The sequence below is a fragment of the Homalodisca vitripennis genome, chromosome 4 (genome assembly GCF_021130785.1).
Source record: "Homalodisca vitripennis isolate AUS2020 chromosome 4, UT_GWSS_2.1, whole genome shotgun sequence".
Taxonomy (NCBI): domain Eukaryota; kingdom Metazoa; phylum Arthropoda; class Insecta; order Hemiptera; family Cicadellidae; genus Homalodisca; species Homalodisca vitripennis.
Window position 1 is genome coordinate 75,989,583 of NC_060210.1, and position 12,448 is coordinate 76,002,030.

A 12,448-nucleotide genomic window follows, 5' to 3' on the forward strand; every position below is an offset into this window, starting at 1 on the left:
ATATGTTTTATCAGTGTTAATATTGAATTCACATTTTAATTTAAAACATATGTTTGTTATTGGGAACTATAGATACTTTTATATCGATTGATAGTCTAGGATTTGAGAAGCAAATATTAGGTATCGATGATTACATTCTTCGATATAAAAAACCAGGTCCGCTTATCGTACCCTACCCGTAGGTTGAATCTTCCATCTGAATTAAATTTTAAGAAGTTTATTTAATCGAAGGCAATACAGGAATTGTAAAGAATTACCCAACTGCATTTGAGGGTGTAATTTAACCCTTAAAGTTATATGGTTATGTCTACCATCAAGATTGTGGCATGTACAGAAATGTCTAGGTTGCAGTATGATAAGTGTCCAACACTCGAATGATCGATAATATTGAATCACGATTAGAACAATGGTAATTGTGAAGTAATGTTCGGAGCGGCAAAATACAAGTTTTGCGTTATTAACTTATTGGAATCGTCCTACTGAACAAAACAATGTAAGGTTTCACGGGCTGGAAATGAGAAATAACAAATTTGGAGAACATAAAAAATGTAGGTACTTTGGGATTATACCGACCACACCAGTATGAAGAACACGAAAATATAAATTTATAGAAACAAACATGATAGAATGAAAAAACAACTCTTTAATTACAAAATTACAAACTTACAAGCATTTCCAGGTATTGTGATCGGTATTGTTGTCGCTGTTATCTTATCTTTCTCGAGAATCCCGATTACGGCAGGCCGCGCGGCATCACATGATTTACACGGTACATAATTGCCTTTCCATTACAATTCAATTTATATTTCTGATCAGCTCCTGTAGAATTTGATATATTTTACTGATAGGTACTATCTCGAGGGATGTTTTTCTTTCGTCGACATCAGCGCGGGCTTCGGCAGCACATAAATTTGTAACGCAATAAATAAAATTAAAAAACATTGGTATTTATTGTGTTTTATTTATTGTGTTATAAATTTATGACATAATTTGCTAATTAAAAAAAGTTAGTGAAAACACATTGGTTAGTAGAGTGAAACGCCGCCTACCGCATCAGAATACGACGATCCAGTCAGAAATGGTAGCGCATAATGTACTTCACAATGTGTACCTAAAACAACCCGCCATTTCTGATTGGATAAACCTTTTGAGATGCGGTTTGCGGCATTCAACTCTACTAAGTGAGCTCTTTCAAATGAGGTATCACTCGACCCATGCTTCAATTTAAGATTTCCATGTTTGACTCTGTGGGCCGTCCCCCCATGGTTGGCATGTCATGGTAATAGCAAGAAAAAATAATTTACATAGTCATATGACACTGTGCAAAGTTTATAGATGTTATCTCCTATGGTTTTTAAAATATTAAGCCGTACCCATACTTTTCAAACACCCTGTATATTAGTATTAGGGGGTGCAAATGACAAATAACATGATTTTAGGGGGTATGTTCAAGTAGTTAAGTTTCTAATGTTTTAATGTTCAGTTTGAGTGTTGTGTCTGGATAATCTGTTTACTTGAATATTATCTGCGGCCGGGACTGATAGCAGCCTGATAACGTATCTGTTATCTGAGTTCTCCGGGGCATGAGTCAGTGCTTCCCAAGATATCTTGTTCAGTAGGTGAATCAACTATCCACTAGTTCGACCAACCCTAGTGAATTGTGTGTGCCGGAGTGTTTAGTAGGGCACGTAAAGAGTTTTCGTTTTAACCGAAACGAAATTATTTCCTTTTTAATTGAACATGGAATTTTTAATAATGAGTGTATTTGTTCATCGCGTGTTGTTTTTAAACCGGGAGACTTTGTTGTTTCGTTGCGATAGGAAAATTAGAAAAAGTACGTTAGTAAAAAAAAGTTTTAAATGTCACAATTTTAAAAATTCTACTTTTTTGTTGCTGCTGCTCAGCTATATCTGCCAACACACTAATGGTAAGTGTTCTCTGTTAATATCCATCTATATATTTATGTTAGAGTTTTTCATGATTTATTAAGTTTTTTTTCACTTTACATAATTGCCTTTGCATTACATTTCAATTTACATTTCTGATCAGCCCCTCTAGAATTTGATATTTTACTGATAGGTACTATCTCGAGGGATGTTTTTCTTTCATTGACATCAGTGCGGGCTTCGGCAGCACCAAAGGCTGATGGCCGGAGGCACTCGTCTCATTTCGGTAACAAGTAATTAATTTGTAGCTCGAAATTAAGAAAAACATTGTTAATTTGGATCAAAATGCTGTTCATTTCAGTATTATTTTTCATTTACGTTTGCAAAGATGGCGGCGCAACCGATGACGTCATCACGAGGTTTCTCACTGAAACAACAATGAGATTTCAGTAAATTGTTCAATTTTAATCTAGAAACTGTCCTTTTTTTTATTCAGTACTGTAAATTTCATCTGTAGAATTTTATATTGTAACCTGTTATCCTAAGATTTCAAATTGTTGTGCTAGTATTGTAGTAATTCACGTGCAATCAGTTAAAATATTTTTTTAATTTAATATCTGTTAAACATTTAAAAATACTTTTGTTGTTCAATTATTTTAAAATCTCCTTTTGTTAAACTATTGTCTTTCATTATGATATTGATATTCAAAGAATAATAATTTTAAACTGTAATGATATTTTAAAAACTGAATAGTTTGGTTTTATTGCTTGTTTCTGACCATGTCATCTAGACAATATTACTGACTTTGTCAATGCATGTCATATGTAAAAAGGCAAATAAAGATTGATTGATTGATTGGTTGAATCATGGTCTCATAAGGTCACGTGGCGCTCGACGTGGATGTAGAACATGGAAATATTACTCCGCACGTGAATAGTTGTTTAATTTTTTATGTTCTAGAACTTTGTTATTTCTCATTTCCACCCTATCAAACCTTATACTTTTTTTGTTCTATAGGACGATTCCAATAAGTTAATAACGCAAAACTCATATTTTCCCGCTCCGGCCGTTAATATGATAATTACCTTGATAATAACTCCTTGAGTGTTATTTTTCTGACTGCCTCTTCAGTAATACTGATACAAACAATCTCAATCCCTTCAGGACAGTCCTTTGCTCAAGGCGCCCTTATAGGTCTGGAGGACAGCTTGACAAATAGTCACTGAAGAATCAACAGGTTTAGTTGCAATTTCCTGATGAGAATGGCATCTTATCAGCCTTCTTTTAATAAGGTCCAGAAACACCTACACTATCTTATTTTAAATGCTTGCATAGACTTTAGCTATCTGTCTCAGTATTGGAAGATCAATAAAGTGGTGTTTGCTCTTAAATGTGAATGTTATAACTAACTGACCTGCAATATCTTTCAAGGTCAGTTGTCCATCATATTCAGAACCCCTGATACCAAAATCAACACAATAACCAACTGAGGAAGTCACATGAAACTGGTCTCCACCAGGTGGTAACTACTGTATTCCTTTATACTGACCATACTTACATACTGCATATATACATACCATACTGATCTGGACCGGAACGCGGGACAGATCCAAGATCCGAATGGCTAGATAGGTGCGAGCCCTGTAGGCGTAAGCCAAAATTAGGCCTAGCCCGAAGTTTAAAGCGATAAGCAGTTTCCAGGCTAGAATCCTAAGAGTAGAGGAGGTTTTTAGTGGGTATTCTAAGTAGGAGTCCCACACTACAGGTTGGCTACCTGTGTGCATAAAAGCATTTTCCTACCTCTCCCTAAAAAAAACCATACTTACTTTTTTGTAGTGTCTTCAAGTGTCCGTTTATTATACTGAAGTTGCAATTACAAGTTTGAGGAAGCCAAGCATATGATGAAAATAGTATTGATGGAAAATCATGGTGAATATATATCCTAGAATGAACTAATTTTTGAGAAAGTGGAAAGTGGATGATATTCAAAGCAAAATCAGAAAGAAACTGAATGTCATGTTATATGTAGTTAAAGAAATTTAATAATACAACCTTGGTTAATATTTTCCAAAATATATTAAAATATTTTTAGTTAATGGGTATTTTAATTTACCAAATACTTTTTTACTGTTATGTGTGAAATAAGTGTGTTTAAAAATAATGTCAAAAATTATTTTATTAGTTTTTTGTTTTAATATATTTTTGAAGAACTAACCAATATTGGCAATATTATAATCATTTAAAAGTGAATTATTCAACTGAATGAATCTTTCAGTCACTTTTTAAATTATTTGTTTTTTAGATTGACATGAGTTCTGCCTCACTACTGTTCTCTATATTTGGTACTTTTTTGTTGTAGGTATCCTGAAGAAACCATGAAACTGGTTGCTAAACTATCTGAAGGTGTGGCTAATGAACACAGGGAAAGACAGAAAGGAAAGCTCAAGAGAACATTTGTTCAGGCCTCAGATGCAGTAATTTCAAATATGAAAAGTAATTTTTTAATATATTACATTTGATCTCATAATAATTTTCCTCAGTGGGTGAGTTTATGTGGTCCCAGTTGACCTGAAGCCAAAACTTGAGGCAGGCTTTAAAACATTTGGTTTATTTTGTCCTCCTGCAGCCCAAATTTTGTTGCTCCACGCCACATAACCTTATCTCCCATGCTGTAATGAGCACATGTGTAAAAGTCCTATGCTGTAGCCTAATTTTATACTTAAAGCATGACTTAATATCATGTTTTAATGAACAATTTGAAAAATTGTATATCAATATCAATTAATTACTTTAATTTTTTAGTTTTTGCTGGTTCTAATATTTTCCATCCACTATAATTTGTATTAAAAACCTATGAAAAACTGTTTTCTTTTATACATTTTACTATGCTGTTATTTACTTAGGCTCTGCTTGGTTATTTGACTACTCATGCAAAAAAGTTACATTCATCAATGAAATATAATTTGAAGATTGTTAGATTCACACTTACAAAATATATTACTTTAAAGTAAGGTGTACTACACAAAATATGGAACAACAAGTGGAATGAGCTTTAGAATTAAAGCTGAAAAATACATTTGTATAACATGGTTGATGTTTTAAATTTTATTTATTAAAATTAATCCTTTGTGTTGTAATTAATAATAGTGTAAGTTCGTGTTGTAAATAGTAAGTGTGTAACCTATTATGTATGACTAGCTTAAAATCTGAATTTAATATTTTTTTAGTTTAATTAAAAGAGAACGAAAATATGATTCTGTATGTTTATTAATGTTTTTATAGTGATGACAAAATGGTATAACCCATGATAATATGTTAAGGCTCAATCCAACTACATCATTATTTCCCATTATACGCTTTAGAAATGGAATAGTTTTGATTGCTTGTTATTAAGTACCATAATTTTAATATTTTTAATGTTGAGTGAGTATTTGTCAAATTATTTACAAAATGTAAAACACATAGATTACCTACCAGCATGTCACAGTATATTACATCCTGAAAATCAGATAGGGTGCATTGAAAATTTAAATTAGATGTAGCAATTTCTTTAACTTTTATTAATGTATGTTCCAGGAGATCTAGCTAAGCCCCCCCAAAAAAAGATAAAATCCAGTCAAGAAGATTCCGTACAAGGATTCCAATACTCACAATTTGTCCACGCTACTGGTGTAATTGATCAACCTCCTCAACTCTCCAAAGAAAAACCGAATATTAGTGAATTTTCAGGATTTATTTTATTTGAATATGGCAATGCTACTTTTAAAGAAACTTGTCCTGCTAAAATTCTGCACCAGTCTGCACAAAAGAAAGGTCAGAAGAGAGTTCTAAAATTTAATTTCCCAACTGAAAAGAATAAACAGCAAAAAAAGTAAGTTTTACATGTTTATTTATTCTTGTTTGATTTTGTACGGAGACTATCTGTTAAAATAAAAATAAGTCATCTCGACTGAATTTTAGGATTTTCCATTTTAATGTTTGGAATAAATAAATGATCTATCAAATATGTATTTGATTCATGTACATGTCTGTAGACTAGTAGTAGTAGCCTTCTCTGTAAACAATAGGGCTGTAAGGGTTAATTAATTTCTGGGATTGTATTTATTTATTCAGATGTAATTTACATTAACATTGTATTTTCAAATGTAAGCAGGCAAATATCAGGTAGATATTATTTAAGTGGTCATGGTTAAGAGTATCAGAGTGATAACATCTATTATCATGTTTCCTACTTACATAGGCATTTATGATGTAAATTTATTATATTTCCAACGTCATAGCTGAGTCTGCCTTGTTACCCAGATCAAGAAAATACAAATACATAGGACTCAGAAACCTACTTTGGTCACAAAGTGTTTATTCTTGTCCTTGTCATATACTTCTGGTCTTACTGTAATAATATTTTAGGATATTTTTACATTGCCAGTATGTAATAGATAAATTTAAATCTATATCAAATTAAGCTGCAGCATAAAATTAATTAATTAATTTAATTTAATTAAGTAATGGTTTATGTATCTGTTTACCTAATATAAAATAGTATTATATCAAATGTTTTGATTTGATTTGATTACATCTAACTGAACACTAGGCTACTTTTGTACTTATGAAATATCTTTAAAAAAAAACAATATTTCTGTGTCATATGGTATTAATGATTTTTTCAGTTTAGTTGGCATGTGTAGGATATCTAATGCTATTCATTACTGACAATTTACTTTTTCCAGGTATTGTGAAATCAGCATTGACAATGAAATTCTCTCCTCAGGCAGGGGTAGTACAGTAAAGGAAGCTAAAGAAATTGCTGCTGAAGAAGGTCTAAATAAATTACGTAAAACATGTTATACAATACAGGTAGGTTACATTTTGTCTATGTTTACCAAATATAGTGAAATCTCTATATAACTAATTTTAAGGGTCCAAAAAACATGTGATAAATCAGGAAATTCTTAAAAAACAGTGTTTTTAATTTTGAAGTTAAATGTGGTCTAATAATACTACAAAAGCTAGGATAGCCTGAAAATTTATATTCCAGAGATTAACCTTTAAAAAGAAATTGTTTTAATTTTTCTTTTATAACAACCTTTCATTTGATATGCCACACAACGTATGTTCTCATTAACAATTTTTAGCCCACTGGGTTGCAAAGTTTTTTTAATTTGAAAATGTTGGTACTGTAAGAAAAACTTGCAAAAATAATAATATGACATACCGTTTGAAAGCTTATCCTATGCTTTTTCCAATACAAAAAATTGAAACTCGCAAATTTAAGTGGAAAAGTACCCATAGTAAAAAAGAAAATACTTTCCAAACAATCACTGCCATTTGGACAAGACAAGATATTTTCTAAAATTTGGTACCAAATTGTTCAGCATTCAAAGGCCTTTAAAAAGACGTGCTACATGACCTATCTTGATATTTGAAATTTTCAAGATTCAATCGTGTGTCCCTCATTTTCAAGGGTACACCCTGTATTTAAAATGTGACAAAAACAATTTTGCAATGTTTGCCGTATGAGATTTATCAGGGGTAGAGTTTATTGCATTGGTCTATGTCAAATGGTTCAACCACAGGAGATTGCAGCCGGATGGTCTAAAAAAACCTGTATATATGGGTAATTCACAAAAAACGTTCTATAATCATAGGTAGGTAGAGAAATGTGTTGTTTAGTCGGTAGCCACCATTTTGTATTTTTATAGATAAATTATTATCTCTAGATCTAGTAAAGCTACAGATTCCAAAATTGCACTTAGGTTATGACAAATAAAAGGAAAACTCAAAAAAATTATTGTACGATATTATTTAATATTAACAAAATGGTGCCTGTTAAAAATTTTTGAATGGCAAAAAACCAATAAAGTTATAAAAATTTACAGGACAGCAACTATTTTACTGATTTTATAACAATTTCAATGGTACTTCTTTCAATGAAACCCCTTAACGCATAAGCGAACATGATCACTTTAGAGGTATGCTTGCACAAGCCTGGAATAATAAATATTTTGTCAGTTAAGCTGTTTGTTGCTACCAGCTTGTGCAAGCGTACCTTCCTCGCTTGTGTGTTGACAGAATTTGTTTTAAAAAGTACTGTTGGAATTATTATACAATTGCAAAATAGTGGTGTTTTGTAAACTTTGTATAACTTATGCAAAATAGCTGAGATGCCTTTCAACTTATAAAATGTTTTTTGCTCCCAGCTTGTGCAAGCATGTCTTTAAAATGATCGCATTAATGAATTTCGTTGAAAAAGTATCTTTTGAATTGTAAAAATTTCAAAATGGTTAATATCTTAGTTATTATTTTGAACTTTAAAATAAATGTAGCTATTGTTGTAAAAAATTGGTTTTGTTTAAATTCAAATGAAGTCAATCATTTGTGCGTTGGATATTTCCATGGTACAATACCACTGGAAATATAACCATAAAATATTCCAGGAACGGTGACGTGAAACAACAACATGCAGCAGCTGTCCGTACTATAAGACCACAGGGAACTTACTGTGCAAACACTCATGACAAGGAAGTGCTGATATCTAGTAGAAAATGCCAGAAGTATTTCCGTGACAAACAGCTGTCAAAGAAATACTTCTTAAACAGTATTACAGAGACAGCAGACAGGGACAATATACCAATGCGTAATATTATGCCAGTAGCACACTTTTACGCAATCGCTATGAGTATAGTATTATTTAAAAAACCGCGAAGGGATTAAATACACATGTTTGAGATAGTTAGTAAATCTCTTGTCACATAAATAATTTTAATTGTTGTGCTGAAAATTATTTCTAGTAACTACTGAGTGCATGTGCTATATTCACTAAAATTGAAAAATGTTGGTTATTTTTCACTTGATTTACATTATATGTCTTTGGATTTATAATAACATTAAAAAAACTATTCTTGTAAAATACTTGTGTTAAGTTATTTTAAGTCAACATTTTTAAATGGCTGCCATCTTAAAATGGATAGGTGTAAAATTTTCATTATACATTTCTTTAAAAAACGCTATTAATGTTGACATCTATACAATTTGGTTAATGTATGTGTAAGGGTTTTAAAGTAAAATATATATTAATAAAAGTACATACATACAGACAGAATACCAAAAAACTTAAAAACATAACTACCGTAGTTAATAATGAAGTTTCTATAACCATAGGAACAATCTCTAGAATATCTGACAAGAGTTCCAAAACATCCTGTGTATTTTTCTGAAGTTGTGTGTATGTGTGTTTTAGGGAATTCTTCAACTTAGGATTTCTGATTTCATAGTAATTATTCTCATATTTATTGCTGGTTTAAGAATAAGAAGAAATCAATTTAAATATAATGAATCAGAATAATAAGTTATGTCATTTCAGGCGATTTGTAATCTGGAGCCTGAAAAGTGTTATAGTTCAGTAAGATTTATTATGAATAAGGATATCTTGCTATTTTTTCATCAATATGGAAATGGTCTGATAGAGAGGGACGAAACAGTGTGTGTGGTTCTTGTCTTGTTACCTCACATATGATTATTTTACAGTCACAGGATGGAGCATGGTTTACATAGTGGCTTTGTGATTTCTCTTTCATTTTATACAACTGATTTGACCAATCTTCTACACTCGATATAAAGTAAAGTAAATTAGTAAACCCATATGAAAATCAAATTAAGTAAATCATACAAACTTACTCAGATGGAATATGAAATCACAAATTCTATCTCAATGCTCAATTCAACATGTCAATAATAGTAGGTTTCATATTTAATTATAAAAAACCAATTAGTTAGGTCTTGTTTTTAAGTATTATTACCCTATTTTATTTTTTAGGTGAAACAAGCTTTCTTTAGTGACAATCCTTCGTTGACTAAAGATAACCCAGTGCAGGAAACAGATTTGCCAATCCCCCAGGACAATATAGGGAGTAAGATGATGCAGAAGATGGGATGGACAGGGAGTGGACTAGGCAAACAGCAACAAGGAATACAAACCCCTGTTCAGTAAGTAAGCGCAGTAAAACAAAAGTTTTAATAGGACTTGGAATTCATTAGTTAAATAGTCATTTACTCATATATTATATACATCAGTTTTGATTTGTTATATGAATCTTTAATAATCATTTTCAAGAGTCATATATTTCTCAAGACTATCCATAAATTTCATTTTTTTCTCATAACTATTAAAGATTTTTAAAGTAAAAGAAAGCTTATTTGCAGTAAACCCTCTTACGACAAACTAGCAATATATTATTAGTGAACAGTTTGAAAAAGAAAAGAAGTGTACAAATGGCAGTGTGAACTTTTGTGACTAACTCGTGATAACTAGCTGCCTGTTCTAAAAGATTTATAGAATGAAAAAATTGTATTTTTATTATTTGTATAGTACGTCATAGTTTGTTACATCGTTTTAAATAGATCTTACAAATTTAGACTATGTGAGAGGTTTACTATAGTTTATTACATGAGCTATTGTAAAAGGTTCCTTTTGGTAACATGTTTTTTTTAAATAAACAATTGAACTATAAAAACTTATATATAAAATACTGAATAGTTTTCTATACCTATAGTAAGACCGTATGAAATAAGTTATGGTCTTGTTAAATTCAAACAGATTTGGTCCAAATTAGCCAAGATTAGTAGGAATCTAGTACTAATAAGTTTTTTCTACAAATTATTACTACTGAAATATTATCACATAAATTAACTGTGTTTGGTTTCAAGGTCTTGTGTAACCATGTATGTAAGAAAAATATTTGTTAATATGACTGTATCTTTCTGCTTCTTTTTCATGTTTAAACTAAGTAATATATACTATCTTACTCAAAACAAAAAATCTATATTAATATTGTTTACTGAATATTGTTGACTGACTTGGTTTCAATATATTGGTGTGTTAATATTAATTACAATAATCAGTGTTATTATGTAATTTGTCATTAATTGTTTGTGCGGATATGTATTTTTTACATAGCTTGGAGTTTATAATAGAGTTTACTAGTATAGTGCGGTGTCAAAAAACGCAAACATGTTACGTTAATGTTAGATTATAGGTATAGGTCTGCAATGCACTGTTTGGTATGGTACAAAGAAAAGAATTTTTGCCAATGTAATGTAAATCCAGGAAAATAAAAATGAAATCCAAACATGAAAACTTCCATTTTAATTTCACTATTAATATTTAGTTCAGTCTTATCTTCCATCACAAAAGCTCCACACGAAAAATTCTAAAACGGATATATTTTAGTTACTCCCTCCTCTTTTATTTTTCAGAAAAATCGTATAATCTTATTTTGTAAATATATAACCACGTTTTACTACTCTCTTATACTAATGCTCTGTGTTTGTAGGGCATCATCTCAAATAGTACAAAGAGCTGGTATTGGCTGTACTAACCATCATCAGTTACAAGGCAGGTTCAGAGAAGTTTTTCAGAACTACATTGCCAGCAAATCTGATCATGACTTAGTCTTTGCTTCAGATTTCTCTTCTGAGGAAAGAAAGACATTACACCAGTAAGTGAAGTTATTTTAAGATTTTCGTATGGTGTAGTTGTGAAGGTAAATTAGACCTATCAGATGACATTATCGATTTCAGACCTCATCAAAAGGGTATCATCTTTGTCAAAAACAAGAGCATATCACTTGTTTCTCTGCTTTAAAATATTTTTTTTAATGTTACCAGTGGCTAATATAATTTTTATTCATAAATAATTCACTTTAAAAACTAATCAAAATTTGTGTGGAAAATAATTAATCCTGTTCTCTCCCTCCCCCCCAAATAAAGAAAAACAATATTATCATATTACATTATTTTTTTCAAATATTGGTGTGCAAATCTCATTTAACTATTTTTGTGATTAAAACATACTTATTTTTCATTAGCTCCTCTCAGTTCAGTTATGGATATAGTTTAAGAAATGGAAGTTCTAAGAGCAATTAAGCTATTAGAGGATACACCAGCAGCTGATGTATATGAAATATCTTTCTTTCTTTTAAATACATATTTTCTACTACTCAGGAAGGTCTTTATATAAGGGGTGTCTATAAAAGAACTCCGGGGTTTTAAGACAAAATATTTTAATAAAGTAAAAAACGTACATACATGTTTTATACATGATTAGAAAGCTTACATTTTCAAGATTTTTTAACAACTTAGTAAAGTTCAATGTGAGCTCCGTTAGTGGCACAGCACACGTCGAAACGGTATTCTACCTCTTCCCATGTCCTGGCGAGCATGTCTGGGGGAACGGACGCCACGCAATTCACTATTCGTTCCCTGAGATGGCGAACATTTCGAATTTTCTCCGCATAAACAAGATTCTTGATATGCCCCCAGAAGAAAAAGTCCAACGGAGTCATATCAGGGCTCCTTGGTGGCCATGGAATAGGTCCTTCCCTTCCAATCCACCTGTTACCGAAACGAGCGTCCAGTGACTCACGCACACGCAAACTGAAGTGTGGCGGCGCCCCATCTTGTTGGAAGTAAACTAAACCTTTCTCCGCCTCAATGTCATCCAACTGAGGATAAACATACTCCTCTAACATGTCACAATAGACATCACCATTGATATTCCTTTCGG

The 12,448-nt window shown here is 31.4% G+C and overlaps 1 protein-coding gene across 4 annotated transcripts in view; it reads left to right on the plus strand.

Moving 5' to 3' along the window:
• LOC124359544 overlaps positions 1-12,448 on the plus strand; it is a 116,414-nt gene that overhangs the window by 89,804 nt on the left and 14,162 nt on the right. For all 4 annotated transcript variants that reach the window (XM_046812367.1, XM_046812369.1, XM_046812370.1 and 1 more), the window contains exons 14-18: positions 4,247-4,380; positions 5,464-5,758; positions 6,615-6,741; positions 9,701-9,870; positions 11,217-11,381. In XM_046812367.1, the coding sequence (XP_046668323.1) occupies positions 4,247-4,380; positions 5,464-5,758; positions 6,615-6,741; positions 9,701-9,870; positions 11,217-11,381 (891 nt within the window). The remainder of the gene's footprint in view (positions 1-4,246; positions 4,381-5,463; positions 5,759-6,614; positions 6,742-9,700; positions 9,871-11,216; positions 11,382-12,448) is intronic.